The 15,944-nt window shown below is 34.3% G+C and overlaps 3 protein-coding genes across 3 annotated transcripts; 1 reads left to right on the top strand and 2 right to left on the bottom strand.

The window, feature by feature from the left end:
* The first annotated feature begins 15 nt into the window (after nucleotides 1-15).
* LOC105172101 (pelargonidin 3-O-(6-caffeoylglucoside) 5-O-(6-O-malonylglucoside) 4'''-malonyltransferase-like) lies at nucleotides 16-2,560 on the top strand. The gene has a single exon (XM_011093439.2). The coding sequence runs from the start codon at nucleotides 918-920 to the stop codon at nucleotides 2,217-2,219; it is 1,302 nt and encodes a 433-aa protein (XP_011091741.1). The 5' UTR covers nucleotides 16-917; the 3' UTR covers nucleotides 2,220-2,560.
* Nucleotides 2,561-3,324: 764 nt separating this feature from the next.
* On the bottom strand, nucleotides 3,325-6,353 carry LOC105171979 (UDP-glycosyltransferase 86A1). The gene is made up of 2 exons (XM_011093282.3): nucleotides 5,711-6,353; nucleotides 3,325-4,352 (listed from the first exon to the last, which is right to left on the bottom strand). The coding sequence occupies exons 1-2, from the start codon at nucleotides 6,249-6,251 to the stop codon at nucleotides 3,439-3,441; spliced, it is 1,455 nt and encodes a 484-aa protein (XP_011091584.1). The 5' UTR covers nucleotides 6,252-6,353; the 3' UTR covers nucleotides 3,325-3,438.
* A 3,703-nt stretch (nucleotides 6,354-10,056) lies between these two features.
* Nucleotides 10,057-15,477, bottom strand: LOC105172102 (uncharacterized). Its single transcript, XM_020697250.2, has 4 exons — nucleotides 15,064-15,477; nucleotides 14,448-14,985; nucleotides 14,083-14,321; nucleotides 10,057-10,188 (listed from the first exon to the last, which is right to left on the bottom strand). The coding sequence occupies exons 1-4, from the start codon at nucleotides 15,475-15,477 to the stop codon at nucleotides 10,057-10,059; spliced, it is 1,323 nt and encodes a 440-aa protein (XP_020552909.2).
* Nucleotides 15,478-15,944: the final 467 nt, after the last annotated feature.

Here is a 15,944-nt window from a genome sequence, read left to right as displayed (position 1 = left end):
TTTACCTCCTTAGGCAGGGAGGTAATTGCTTCATTTATTAAAATACATCGGGATAAAATGGTATTTATTTTTTATAAAGAGATAATTTCCTCATTTTTAATATTACGTGGGTGTAAATTGCAATCCTATTTTAAATGTATGGAAAAATTAATTATGCTTTGATGAGAAAAAAAAAATAGGCAAAATTATATTTTTAATCTGAGATAAGCAATAGGGCCAACATTTTCTGCCATTTTCTAGACGTGAATTTCAAATAGTCCCAACAATGCATTTAACTTTTTCAACACATCTAATCTCACCACCTAAATTTTGTCAATAAATGAACGATGGCCACAAGTGTTTTGCATACACTATAAGGACAAAAAAGGGTTTGGGTTCATTTATTACGGGAGACAAAAGTATTGACGCGTCAGCATCAGCCTTAAAAGCTGATGTGCGTTAGTTGACGGGTCATATCAAATTTAATTAATTTTAATTTATTTATATAACTAAAAGAAAAATAGTATTTTTATCTTGCAAAAATTGGTTTTCTTGTAATTTTATGATTTTGTCAATTTCAGCTCTTTTCTCAAATTTTTGGCTAAAAAAATTGTATGTAACTTGTACACGACTCGATTAAATTATTAAAATTTTAAAATTATAGAATTAAATTATAAATATTAATTCGTATAGGATTAAAAATACCACCCAATAAATTATATGTCTGGATCAAATTATACTTTTCCCTAGCATTTAATTATGCCTATACTCAGGATCTTACACCTTACTGTAAATTTTATGATTTGTGTTCTCAATATGCATGTGATGGCAATACATAAATGTGTTATATAAAGTAAAGAAGGCAGGAAGTATAAATAATCTGAGTGAGGAGTCTGAATTTTGTAATCGTAGGCAGTTGTGTTTTGTTGAGCGTAAGCATGAAGGTAGAAGTAGTTGGCCGGAAATTGATAAAGCCTTCGACCCCAACACCCGAAAACCTCAACAAGTACAACTTATCGTTAACAGATGAGCTTAGCCCACCAATGAATGTTCCTATCATTCTCTTCTATACATGCTCCCATGATGATACCGAAAAATCCAAACGAAACTCGTGCTTGGAAGAATCATTGGCAAAAATCCTATCCCAGTTCTACCCGTTTGCTGGAAGATACATCAAGAACGATCACTTGGTTGATTGTAGTGACCAGGGCGCTGAATTTGTGGAAGCACAAGTTGTGGATGACGTCCATCTTCTGGACTTCATCGCACAGGTGAAACCGGATCAGCTAAGTGATCTCCTTCCACGTGATCCCTGCGCAGTAGACGACATCACAGATCCATTGCTATCCATTCAGCTCATGACGTTTACTTGTGGTGGGTTGGCAATTGGCGTGAGCATGTCGCACAGAATCGCCGATGCAGAGTCAATGGCAACATTGGTTGCCGCCTGGGCAATGGCCAACAAATATTCTACAGAGGAAAAGTTCATAATTAGCCCGAGTTTTGATTCTCCCATATTATTTCCGTCCAAGAAGATGGACGTTGGTTTAGGCATTGATGTACCAAGAACCAGGGATCCCAGTATCGTTGCCAAGAGGATTGTATTTAAGAAGGAGGCAATAGCGAGTCTAAAAGCAGGAACGAGGAGCGGAGGAGGTTCAAGAGTGCACGTCGTGTGTGCCCTTATAGCCAAAGTTCTCATTGGCGTGGATCGAGCTAGAAAGGGTGAGTGGAGAGGTTGCGTCATTGCTCAAGCAGTTAACATTAGGAAGAGAACAATCCCACCTCTGGCTAAGCATTCTTGTGGAAATCTGGCGGCACAGGCAGTGATTAAATGCGAGGCTGCAAGTGACATAAACGATTTGGGATTCCAAGACTTGGTTGACAAACTTGGTGATGCCATTCACAAGACCAGCGCAGATTGTGCTCGGATATTGGGTGATCAAGGTGACGGGGGACACAACATCCTCGTTGATCCTGTAATAAATCTGATCGATACAATTGTCAGCGATGAGATGAGTGTTCTGTTTTTCAGTGATTGGACCAAGTGCAAATTCTATGAAGTTGATTTTGGTTGGGGAAAACCCATTTGGACAAGCATTGAGACAATGCCAAGCGAGAATCTTACAGTGTTAATGGACAACAGAGAAGGTGATGGGATTGAGGCATGGGTGCATTTGAATAAAAAAGACATGCCTTATTTGGAGCAAGACGAGGAACTAAAGTCCCTTGTTGCTTAGGTCCGAAGAAACTTATGTTTTAGACTGCCTTTTCGATTTTCAGCAGGAGCACATGTGAGTTTAAGCCCATATGCTCTATATGCCCTTAAATCATACGAGGTATTATCATCACGTATCAATCCACTCGTTTACAACTTATGTGTGTATAAATTCACATCTACCACATGAAATTTCCCATGTTTGTTATTACTTTATGTTTCTGCACTTTTGGAGTTTGCTCCGGTGTTGGTTTATTCTTAACCAATTCCAGGGCATTCAAAGTTTCCAAATCTCTTTTTGTCCAGTTGCTTAATAATTCTTGTATTAGATTCCTGTCCTTCAACTTCCTTCATGTTTGATAATTATATCTTGCAAATAACTTTTCCCTTCATGATATTGAAGTGCATAATATTCCGTTAGTTTCGGAAATTTGAGCCCGGATTCAATCCGGGCTTACTTGAATAAATTATATAACAAGTACAATAAATTTGCCGTGTGATTGGCATATTGTTTAGAAAAAATGACCAATCATATAACAAGTGTGATACACTTGCTTTTTAATTAGTTTGGTTCGACAAAATTTGATTCAGACAAGAATTTTTCAATTAGTTTTATGGTCATGCCAAATTGCTCTATCTCATTATATATATATATATATAATAAATATATGTTTCTAGATATATATATATATCTTATTATATAAGTATCTATATATATTATAGATATAATTTTGATTATTATTTAATTAAATCACGGGTGGGGCTAAATGTTTTATTTTTTAGAAGGTAAATTGCTCGTTTCCCTTAATGAAAACTCGTGATTTTTTATTTTATTGCTGTTGTTTTATTAAATTTAGTTTTGATCAAAACTCGTGTTTTTTTTTATTTAAGGACTATATTAGAAACCAATTCTTTGCTCACTACTGTCTACAAAGTGATGGTTCGATAAATAATTTTGGTGGATTAAAACATATCCATAATGTACAAACAAGTCGATTGCTCTATAGTTTGTGATTCAATTGAACTCATGTTTATAACTGAGGTTGATTCCCAAAGTCTTCTATTACGTCAGTTTTGTACTTAATTCCTTTTTATGTGTCTGTATGATAAGTAAATGAATGCACATATTTACATATAAAAACTAAAATTTTATCATGAAATGTCCAAAAAGGAACTGAACCGCATACTATTATTGAAAGTCCAGAATTCAGGCAACTCGCAAGCAAATTGAAGGACTAAAATCATGAGCTTCTCGTACAAAATTTAGCCTTCAAATCCACTACAAACCGATCAAAGTTTGTGCATGATGAGCCCTCAGCATCCAAGGAATCGTGCAATTTCTTGCTGACTTTCTGGATCTTTCGCTTCATTTGGACAGAATTTTCACCCTTCATCAAGATATCAATTTGACTAGCAACTTCCTCCCTCCGAACTTGTTCTCCCTCACAAAGGTCGACTCCAATCTTCCAATCATCAACCACTAACTTCCTGTTTGTTGGTTGGTCCACAAGAAATGGATAACAAATCATCGGTACACCATGCCATATACTTTCCAATATCGAGTTCCAACCACAGTGCGTCAAGAACCCACCCGTTGCCGGGCTGGAAAGGACCATATTCTGATTGCACCATGGAACAATCAGCCCTTTATTTTTTACAACATCCTTAAAACCCTCCGGCAAAGCATCACTTTCCTGCCCTCCAATAATATCAGGCCGGAGCACCCAAACAAAATATACTTCACTTATGAGAAGCCCATGAGCTAACTCTCCGATCTCCTCTTTGTTACTCTCTGCAATGCTGCCAAACGAAACGTACAAAACCGAGCCAGAAGGCTTAGAATTGAGCCACTGGGTGCAGTCAGACTCGGACCAAAGGCTCTTGGCTATGCTTGTTTGGGTAAGATCAGTGTAGAAGTTAATTGGACCAATAGCGTAAGTTGGATGCTTCTGATTCAGGGCTGCAAGAGTTTCCAATTCTAACTCCTCCACTGTGTTACATAAGATAAAGTCTGCTTTTTTCACCTGCTCAAATCCCTTCTCAACAATCTTAATCAACATTGGTATAGCTTCTGGATCTTGGAGATACGTCATCAAGTCCCTAGTGCTAATGGATTGGATGCCCGGAATATAGTTTATGTAATTTTCAGCATTTCCTGAGTTTTGTATAAAACAAAACGCAGTTGTTAGACAAACGAGGAAATTAACCTCTATCTATCTTGTAAACATTAATCGCCTCAAATTAAAGATGAAATACACTTAAAAGGCAAAATTACACTCTCTCCCTCTGAAATTTAGTGTAATTATACGTAAACCTCATGTGGTTTGATAATTACATTTAGCACTCTTGAGGTTTGCTCCCGTCTAAGAAATAAGTTTCTCTTTTAATCAAAATTCACAATTTGCTGATATTAACAAAAAAATTAGAAAAAAAAAATCTATATTTACCTCCTATTGACTTATTAATGACTTATAACATGTCAAAACTAAAACTTTTTGTGACTAAATTACCCTAATACATTTTTCCGCCTTAATGTATGTTAGAAGATATATTTCACGGTTATAGTATAATCCAAAAAAAATTTATTTGACCTGCAATAAATCAGTTTTAAATCAATTAAGGGTAAATATTAACTTTTTTTAATTCTTTTGTTAATATCAATAAGATTCAGTGAATTTTGACAAATGGGTGTACTTATTTGTTAGACGAAAGCAAACATCAGGAGTGTTAGATGTAATTTCCAACACACAAAAAGTTTACGTATAATTACATCAAATTTTAAGGAGACGAAAGTGTAGTTACCCCTATATTTAATTGGATATTACTATTGAAATGATTGTTTTGCCTCCAATACCTGTATGTAAATTTATCGGACAAAGAAGTAATGTAATACCATTTATACATGTAATATATATGTACATATTAAATAAAATAAAAAATACAATAGGAATTGAAAATAACAAATTCAATCCATCTTTTTATCTAGTGATCGAGATGCATGTGTGTTTGGAAAAAAATTTGCTTGCCATTTTGGCTGTCTCTTTTGTTTTGATTTCATATTTAATTTATCATTTTTATTTATATAAAAATGTTTTATTGATTTTGTGTAGAATTGAGAATATAATTGAAAACATATACGGAATCACATGTTTTGTCTTTTAAAATGATAGTAATTATGTCGGTATGTGAATTGAATTTTATAGTATATAATTATGGATTTACCAAACTGCCCAAATAAGAGACAAAATACATATGAATTGTATGTGAAATTTGTATGAAAATGACAAAGTGGGCTGCACATTAGACAAGATGTCTTGTCATATCAATTTCACTTCCTCCTACCAATCACTCATTTTTCTCTTCTTGTTCCCACAAATCCCCTCATATGTGCATCAGAGAGTTGATGAAGATGCTGAATGCATTAGTGGTATTAATGGTACAAGTAAATGATGCTATGTGAAATTTTTTACCCAAAAGTGAGAAAAAACAAAAAAAGAAAAGAAAAATTTTTACCATGTTGTGTTTTGTCTGAGAAGCCGTTTTGTCTGAGAAGCTCCAAGTGATAGTTCAGTGAGAACACGATAGCAGGTTCTGTCCAGAAGGAGATATTCACCATGTTGTGTTTCTTGGCTATGGTTGCTGGCCATGTGTAGAAAGTATCAGCAACCAGGAGAAAAGGAGGCGTCTCTGGCAATACATCATCTTCCATTGTCTTCACCACAATTTCATCAACACGATCAGGAAAATTCCGAAACATAGACTCCCAATACTCGTTGAAGTTGAGATGCCTGTCGAAGTCCAGGGGAAACCCGTCGGAGATGGTCGTGTAACGTATGTCGAGGCCAGATTTCCGTGCCTCGGCAAATAAATCGAAACTAGCAGCAGGCAGATTCTGGGCTTTGCACATGAACTGATGAATGAACTCAGTTTGGACAAAAGTGATTGTGAAGCCTCTTGAAGCCAGTCTGATTGCCAGATTGATCATAGGAGTGACGTGGCCTTGATAAGGGTAGGGGATCAGAATTGCGTGCGGCTTTGAATATGCCATTTGCATATGGGAGAAGTTTGATTATGCGTAGATGATCTCCTCTTGCTTGGAACCGGCCAAGAGATGATTAAGGAATCGATGGGTAAATTGCAATCTATATATGTCTGAATTATGAAAAATAGACAAACAAACCGTCTTGTAAAAAATAAAATAATAAGTTATTTTTTATATTTTAAAAATATAAAATTTATTTCTTTATATTTTAAAAAATAAAGCAATATTGTTATTTATTTTTTTATAGATAGACAATCTATTTATTTTCAATACCACAAAAAGGTAAATTACTATTCACCATGATATGAGTAATTAAATGCCCTCCTCCTGCTAAGTTTAGCATATATAAAAAGGGAATTTATATTCATGCCTCATAATATATGGTTTGCTTCTATAAATTTCTATATCTTTTGAATAAGTACACATATATCACCACAAATATGAATAGCATTTATACAAATTATCTGTACTTTATAAAATATTATAGATATATCTCATAAAAATATCAATAACATTATATAAATTATTTCACTGTCAGAAGTATTTTTCTGTAATTATACAAAAGTAAAATTGACTTATTTAAATACGCCATCAAAGAGGAACTTAATATATTTATCCCCTATAAAAATTGTTTGCACATTGATGACATTGATTTCCTTCCGTTCCAATTGTCGTCCCAAAGTCCGGCTATGTGTTCTTGAAACCGTTCCAAAGTAAAACAAAATCGTCCTAAAACCGTCACAAATCCCACCTTTTTTTGTAGTGAAAACTCTGTACTATGTTTGTTTTCATTTTTAAATAATCTTTGGAACGTGTCAAAATATACCCTATGTTTGACATTCATTCAAAAACACCTTATCTAGGTGTTTTTAACTGTTTTAACATAAATACATATTTATACACATACATATACATAAATATATATAAAAAAACTTGATTTGATAATAAATAGTAATTTTTGTCTTTCAAACCACAATATTAAACATACAATACTTATTTTAAATTATCTCTAAAAATAAAATCAAATATGCATACTATCTCTAAGACACATTTATTTATCTTTGTTTTTCTCTCTCTATCTTCACAAAACACAACAAAATACTTAGAAAACGAATCCAAACATTATGCTAATGTTTCACTCATATTTACCAAAACAATTTTTGGGAGACTCTATCCTCATAACCACTCATATTATAAACAAACTACCTAACCCTACATTAAACTGGAGCACCCGTTTTGAGATCCTACATCATTTTCCTTCCTCCTATGATAACTTGAGCTCATTTGCCTCAAATATTCATCCACAACGGTCCAAGTTTGAACCGAGAGCATTAGAATGTATATTTTTGGGGTACATTCAGGGTCAAAAAGCTTGCAAATTATATGACATCCACAACCAAATAATTCTTATATGTAGAGATGTGTGTTTCATGAGTCTATCTTTCCTTATGCCTCTAAATCCAATACTCCAGCAACCTCATCTACGCCTCTACTTCTCCCTATGCATGACTCCGTCCCTGATATCAGTCCTACCTCCCTTCATTCTCCTCCAGTTTTAACTAGGGGTGGCAGATGAGTCGAGCCGGCTCGACTTTGAGCTTGACTCGAGCTCGAGCTCGAGCTCATATTTGGGTGTTCACCAGCTCGCGAGCCAGTGAATATTTTTTATTTTTTTATATACTTTTTTATTTTTGAATTATTTATATATTTAATTTTATATTTATTATTTGATCAGTTTTATAATTAAAATTAACCATATATTATAATTATTAATCAATATCATACATTTTATTTTGGATAATAATAAATTATGGTGCTTTTATTTATACATTTAATCTTTATATAAAAATAAATTTAATCAACAACTTAGTAAATTATAATTTTTTATAATTAAAATTATTATTTAATATGACATATATAAATTTTATGTTATATTTTAATATATATTTGTATTACGTTATATTTTTCTTAAATTGACAAGTAATTCACTTATAATTTTTTATTATTTATAAATTTATGTCAAAATTTAGTAATTACTATGAATTAATCTAAAAATTATAATAATAATAACAATAATAACAACAATAATAATAATGATGATGATGATGGTGGTTGAACAATTCTAATTATTATTTTATTATTTATATAATGAGATTAAAAAGTTTAATTAATAAGTACGATATTTTAAAATTCGGGCACCTGATTCATACGAAATTTAAATATATACAAGATTGTGTCCATTAGATCATATCCGACGGTATGATTTAAAATCACATGGCCTGATTCAACGATACACCATCTTGAATGATTACTCTTATGTTTCGAATACGATATCTCAACATCCGTATATCCAATAAATCTAAAACTTTACCAAATGTATCTTTTTATAAGTTTTATCATATCTAACGGTCAAATCTGAATAATGATAGCCCGATTAACCCATGTTTTTCAACAATGTAAGATGATAGTTACATCAATGTTATACTAACATTTATAAATATATAAATTTTGCAAATTGTTAACATATATTAATTTCAACTATATCTATATAAAAATTTGATGATTCGATTTCATTATTTAAAATAATAATAATAATAATGATTATGATGATGATGGTTGAATAATTTTAATTATTATTTTATTATATATATAATGAGATTAAAAAATTTAATCAATAATTAAGATATCTTAAAATCCGGGTACTTGATTCATACGAAATTTAAATATATACAAGACTGTGTCCATTAGATCATATCTGACAGTATGATTTAAAATTACATGGCCTGATTCAACGATACACCGTCTTGAATGATTACTCTTATGCTTCGAGTACGATATCTTGACACCCGTATATCCAATAAGTCTAAAACTTTACCAAAATATATTTTTTGTAAGTTTTATCATATCTAACGGTCTGATCTGAATTTTGATGGCCCGATTAACCCATGTTGTTCAATACTGTAAGATGATAGTTACATCAATGTTACTAACATTTATAAATATATAAATTTTGTAAATTATGAACATATATTAATTTCAATTATATCTATGTAAAAATTTTATAATTTGATCTCATGATTTAAAATAATAATAATAATAATAATAATAATAATAATAATAGTAATAGTAATAATAATAATAATAATAATAGTAATAGTAATACAAAAAGTCAAAAATAAAAAACACATCACTTTCTCTCTCTTGTTCTCGTTTCTTCTTCCTCTTTCTTTCTCTCTTTCTGTTTCTTCTTCATTCTTTCTCCTCTCTCAATTCTTCCCAAATCAATCTCTTAGATCCCTAACCCCAAACTCACGGCAACAAAGACGGTAGGTCGGCAACGAAGACGGCGACGAGTACGGCTTCCATCTTTCTCCTCTCATTTCTTCCCCAAACCCATCTCTTAGAACCCTAGCCCCAAACTCATGGAAACAAGGACGGTAAGTCCGCAACGAGGACGGCGACGAGTATAGCTTCCAGTTAATCTTTACTTTTCTGTTGCATTTTACTTATTCTTCTTTTTCTTGGGTTTAGGTGTGTTTTTAGCACATCTTGTTTAATTCTTTTTCTTGGGTTTGGGTGTGTTTTCAGTGGATAATGATTTGTTTAATTCTTGTTGTTGTTGTTTGCTTTTGTAAGAGTTGTAATGTTGTATGGAAGACCATTATCGATTAGCAAAATTTCTGAAAAATTTTGTATGTAATGTTGTAAAATTCCTCTTCTTCCCACCTCCATTCTGCTGCAATTTCTGGAATAAATTCGCGAGCTCGAAAATACTATATCGAGCTCGAGCTTGACCTGGGTGAGCTCGAGTTCGGAATCACAGATTCGAGCTCGAGCTCGACAAAAATGGTCGAGCTCGACTCGTTGCAAGCCCTAGTTTTAACTCATTCCACTCCTGATCCCATTTTCTCTTCATCTGATAATCATTCTGAATCAGGCGATACTTCTCCTGCCACAATCATCCCTGATTCTACAGTCAATTCTCAGCTGAATCCAATCCTCATATTCCTGCCGTCACTGTGAGAAGGTCCCAGAGACATTCTCAGCCTCCCTCATGGATTAGTGATTTTGTTTGTAACTCTGCAGTTGATGAGTGTCGAAGTCACCAAAAATAATTCCTACTACACTTGTGAAAGTGGGAGTAGGGTCGATCGACAGGGATTGGTTTTAAGTTAATTTCTTTTAGAAAAATGGAAAATAATAGGGAAGGTTGTGATAAAAAGAAGTGATCAAAAACTAAATAATTAAAAATACCTGAAAGAGATATGAGAGTGAGATTTCCCGATTAAGGCTAGGATTATGCTTGATTCTTGTGAGTTGATTAATTATGCAAGAATAACACATGTATGGACAAATAAACCAGTTATGGTCATTGGTACGACCTAACAACCTCACCTTTCCTTACCTTTTCGTTAGCCAAGGTACGACCGTTGGCTAGATCTCTAATTAACAGACAACCTTGGGAACGTCCACAAGATTTAATCTATTAACAGCATTAAGAATTAGAAAGGCCTGATTCGAATCAACAAACTCCTACGAGGACAATTCGTTTAAACTAGATCATGCATTCCCCATAACATAATTAAATACTGTGACATAACTAATCATGCTACGTTGTCACTAAGTATTGAACTAAATAAACAATTACACGGATTTATAAAGTCCAATTAGCTAAGCAAACCTTCTTGATAATGAACAACCGGTCGAATCATTCACAAATCAGACGTTTGTAATTAAAGCCCAGAGAATAACATGAATATTTGTTTGATAAGTGTAGAACGCAGATTAGATTTCACAACATAATGGGAATCAAGCAATCACCATACCTTAACCAGGAAATAAAAAATTTAGCCGGACATATTAATGAAAGAACACACTAATAAGTGGAATTCCATTAATTCCGGCTGTAAAATAAAAATAAAAGAGAAAAGATGAACAAGAATTCTATGGAATTCTAAATAATAACTGAATCCTCAAATGAAGAGATTCTCCCTATTTATAATAAAAGTTTCCTACGAATCTAGACATAAGGGGGAGATAGATACGTGATAAACTCTAAAAAGGTAAATAAATTACAAGAGATAAGCTTCAAAGAGTCCTTTCTGAATCTAAACACTTGATTCCTTTATCTTTTGCGGAAATTGCTCGTGCTTATCCTTATCCCGAGTTGATCACTCCACCAAGCGTGGGCATGCTTAGTCAATTCTGCAGAGATTTCCTTGTAATCTTCTTTTTCTCCTTTCTGATGACTTTAATTTCGATTTTACCTTGATTTTGCCATCTTTGCTTCATATCTTCCTTTTTTGCTGAATATGCAATAAAATCACATAATTAGGGATGTTTTGGCTTAAAAAGAAAGATTAAATCACTATAAAATCATGATAATTGCAGAGTTATCAAATACCCCCACACTTAGCCATTTGCTTGTCCTCAAGCAAAAATCAAGATACATTAAAAAAATCCCTCCAAAATTTTAAACTACTCAAGGCAATTTGTAGTCATGTGCAAAGTAAATGATATACTTTATGAAGGAGATAATTCAACATGTATCAAACAAGTTTTCACGTGATGACCATTATCAAAACCAATCGCATAAAACTAGTGGACTATTTTCTCTTCACTTTCCATTCTCTCAAGTGTATATATGGCTCTAGTGTATCTCTCGACACTTACTACGACAATGCTTCACCATAGGCTTGCCTATACACCACATCTCCACCACTTTTGAAATATGCACATATATGGATCAAAAGGTCTTTAATTTTGGTTGTAATGGGGCTTTGGTTTGGGGTAGGATAAAAGGATAATGAGGTTAAATTCCAAGAAACTAATTAGAGCACCAAAAAAAAAATTTGAGTGAACAATAATTCGAAGCTCTCAAAGTTTACTCATCTCCCTTCAAGATCTTTCGATAATTCATTGAACTATGCCTTTCTTATTCCTTTATATTTTTTTTTCTCTCCTTTTTTTTTTCTTTTCTTCTTTCTCTTTTTTTTTTTCTTTTTCTCCTCTCCAATTTTTTTGTGATAGGGATAGACCAAGAAAATTGATGTCAGTTCCCACAAAGTGAAGAAGAACATAATTTTGGAACCCCCACACTTATTTTGAGATACATCTTTTAAGCATGTAAATCACAAAGGTTTTGAAAATCTCCCATTTTGAGAACTTGTTCTTTTGAACATAAACTCATTTCCCTTGATGCTCTAGTAATTCTTAGAGGGATCAAAATCAAAGTTTTAAACAAACGACGGGATAGGTTTGTATATGACGGGTTATTTAATAAAATAGGTCAAAAGGCTCAAAGGGGTTCTCTAATGTTAAAATGTGTTGGGTGGTTGAAGAAGGCCGAAAGTGATTTCTAATGCCTTTATCATATCCAAATAAATACACATTTTTGTGGCCTCGATGTGGTTCAAGGCAAGTTCTAGGAAGACAAAGCCATAGAAGTGTTATTCGCTCAAGAAAGAATAAAGATTTTTTATGGACATATCAGGCTCAAGATCTCACGAGGTATGTTTTACTCCACTAATCCTACATCAGAAGATTTTAACCCAAGTCATTTTGGTGAAGACAAGTTTTCAACTTATGTACTATCCTCAAACATAAAACATGTATTCTTTTTGCACATAGCACTATCAAGCCAAGAGTCGTCTAAATTGAAAGGGTTTTATCATGCCAAAGTTTTTTCACCAAAATTTGCCAAAAAGTTTCTCTTTTCAAGTCAACTTGAAAAAGAAAAAGCAAAAATTTTCGCTAGGCACAAAGAAAATTCATCTACCACCAATCATATCAACAAAAATTATCATGTATAAGCTCAAGAACCACACCCCCACACTTAAAATTCACATTGTCCTCAATGTGGACATTGACATGCAACTTAAGGATTAAAAATTAAAATGAGAGAGAGTTTAAGGAAGCGTCCCTGAGTGCATGCCGTGAAGAGTTCATGGCGTGGTTGGGCTGGTGGCGGCAACTTCATATGAATTGAGAGGGGGAGAGATCTTGGTGGTAGGTGAAATTGCTGCGAGAGAAAGTGAGAGAGAGAGTTAATGAAGATAAAGATGAAGTTAGAGAAAATCTTGGTAAAATATATGAATAGAAGTGGAAAGATTTTGACTGATTTCCTTCTTCATTTTGATTTTTTGAATTTTTGATTTTTTTATCATAAATAAAAATAAAAATAAAAATAAAAATAATAATAAAAAAAATAAATGAAAGTAAATGAAGTGAAATAACAGCCTACGAAGTGCGACTAAGTGTGGACACGCTTAGTGGAAACTCCAAATCTGTTTTGATGAAGTGAGTTAAACAGTTTTGAAAGATCGACTAAGCGTGGGCACGCTTAGTGAAAACTTCAAATCTATCCAATTTGAGCGTCCAAACAGATTTAGATGTTTCATTAAGCATGGCACGCATCGCAAAGCTTGAATAAAAACACTAAAACTAAAATAAAATGAAACGAAAAAGAGAAGGGATAGAAATTCATGGGTTGCCTCCCATGCAGCGCTTTTCTTTAATGTTTTTGGCTAGACATTGTTGTGCCTCAACTTGAATAAGTTGGACACTTTAAATCCACTTCTTCTATGTAATGCACAAGGTGATGGTGTGGATTTAGGGGAACTTGGCAGTCCATTGATGACTTCTTCCTTGAACTTATTTTGTCATGAAAGACTTTTTTCTTGTAAGTTCTTCGACTCGATCTTTTGGAAATTGTTGTCTTGAATGCTCCTCTACCATTGAACATAGCATTTTTTTGCAATAAAGGATTAATAGAATCAATGAGAAAAATAGAATGCACATCATTAGAATATTTCATGGCACCATCAATTTTAAAACTCATAACCTCATTATCAAATTCCATAGAGAGAATTCTGGCATCAGCATCAATTTTGGTTTTTGAGGTTTTAAGGAATGGTCTTCCTAGAAAGATGGATGTAGAATTGGGAGAAATATCCCCCATCATATCAAGCACATAAAAATCAGCAGGAAAAACCAATTCATTAACTTGCACAAGTACATCCTCAAGAACTCCTTCGGGGTAGACTACAGAACGATCGGCAAGTTGAAGAAAGACCCCGGTTTCTTTCAATAGGCCAACATTCAAAAATTCATACATAGTAAGAGGCATAATATTGATAGAAGCACCTAAATCACACATTGCTTTTTCTATTCCATTTTTTCCAATTTTGCAAGGGATAGAAAACGTACCTGGATCATTGCATTTTGGGGGTAATTTTCGTTGGAGAATTGCGGAGACGTTCTCCCCCATACTTACATGTTCGTTTATCTTGAGTTTACCTTTGCTAGTGCACAATTCTTTGAGAAATTTCGCGTATCGGGGTATTTGCTTGATGGCATCGAGCAGCGGGATGTTTACCTCCACTTTACGGAACGTTTCAAGGATCTCTTTTTCCTCCTCTTCCTTCTTCCCTTTGGTGAATCTCTCTGGGAATGGTGGTCTAGTTACCAAAGGCTGCGGATGGTCCACTTCGTGTTTGGTTTGTTCTTGTTGGACCTCAATTTCTTTTTTCGGCTTTCTTTTCACACCGTGCCCACGTTTGGTGTCATCTTCGTTCACATGTTCCTGCAATTCTTTTCTACTACGAAGCGTAATAGCACTAACATTTTGTCTAGGGTTAATGACAGATTGAGAAGGTAGCTTACCTTGAGATTCTAGCTTACCAACAGACGATGCCAGCTGACTGATTTGAGATTCTAGATTTTGAATGCTCGCCTGGGTCTGTTGCTGAAATTGTTGGAAGCTCGCTTAGGTCTGTTGCTGGAATTGTTGGGTCTGTTGTTGGAATTGTTGTGTGTTGGTCACTAGTGCTTTCATCATGTCTTCAAGAGATGTGTTAGGCGTGGGGTTAGGCTGTGCAGGTGGTCGGTATTGGGGTTTTTGAAAGTGTTGGTTGCCGTAATTCAGATTCGGGTGGTCCCTCCATCCGGGGATGTATGTGTTGGAGAAGGGATCATATCTTCTTTGTTGTTGTCCGGCGAATCCTCCTACGGCGTCGGCATGTTCGGTAGTTAATTCTTGAAGAGTTGGGCACATGTCGGTAGCGTGCCCCGTTAAGGTGCAGATACCACATGCTTTGGCTTGTTGATAAGTATCTGCAACAACTTTTTCAACAACAGTTGTGAGTTGATTTAAACGTTCTTCAAGATTACTTACCTTGTTGCTTTTCCTAGGTGGATCATCGTGTCTAACCCCAAATTGTTGCGTGTTGGACGCCATAATCAAGATTAGTTTACGCGCCTAGGTGGGGGTTTTGTCGAACAATGCTCCGCCACTTGCCGCATCTATTAGTTTCCTATCCATATTTGATAGACCTTCATAGAAATACTGGATCAACAAGTGGTTCGGGATTTGATGATGGGGGAAACTTTCCACTAGTCGATTGAATCTTTCCTAATATTCGAAAAGACTTTCTCCCGCAAATTGTCGATTCCCGCTAATATCCTTCCGGATCGTTGTAGCTCTTGAGGCAGGGAAATATTTCTCAAGAAACTGTCTCTTGAGATCATTCCATCTTGTAATGGATCCTGAAGGTAGAAAATACAACCAATCTTTCGCTTGATCGGCAAGAGAGAAGGGGAACGCTCTCAATTTGACTTATTCCTCGCTTATGCCTTGTGGTCGCATTCCAGAGCATACCACGTGGAATTCTTTCAGATGCTTATGTGGATCTTCACCTGCGAGAC

This window comes from Sesamum indicum, linkage group LG10 (genome assembly GCF_026168435.1).
Source record: "Sesamum indicum cultivar Baizhima isolate 11 linkage group LG10, ASM2616843v1, whole genome shotgun sequence".
Lineage (NCBI taxonomy): Eukaryota > Viridiplantae > Streptophyta > Magnoliopsida > Lamiales > Pedaliaceae > Sesamum > Sesamum indicum.
Note: the sequence above shows the minus strand (reverse complement) of the source record. Positions and strands in the feature narration are given on the sequence as shown.

What these genes read in the sequence shown, in the direction of transcription:
- LOC105171979 (XM_011093282.3), bottom strand. Translation starts at nt 6,251, where the DNA reads ATGCAAATGGCATATTCAAAGCCGCACGCAATTCTGATCCCCTACCCT. An exon ending in CTCAGACAAAACACAACATG is followed by an intron (nt 4,353 to 5,710) that starts GTAAAAATTTTT and finishes TACAAAACTCAG; the next exon opens with GAAATGCTGAAAATTACATA.
- LOC105172101 (XM_011093439.2), top strand. Translation starts at nt 918, where the DNA reads ATGAAGGTAGAAGTAGTTGGCCGGAAATTGATAAAGCCTTCGACCCCA.
- LOC105172102 (XM_020697250.2), bottom strand. Translation starts at nt 15,477, where the DNA reads ATGGCGTCCAACACGCAACAATTTGGGGTTAGACACGATGATCCACCT. An exon ending in AAGACATGATGAAAGCACTA is followed by an intron (nt 14,986 to 15,063) that starts GTGACCAACACA and finishes CAACAATTTCAG; the next exon opens with CAACAGACCCAGGCGAGCAT. An exon ending in CCCAAAATGCAATGATCCAG is followed by an intron (nt 14,322 to 14,447) that starts GTACGTTTTCTA and finishes GCCTATTGAAAG; the next exon opens with AAACCGGGGTCTTTCTTCAA.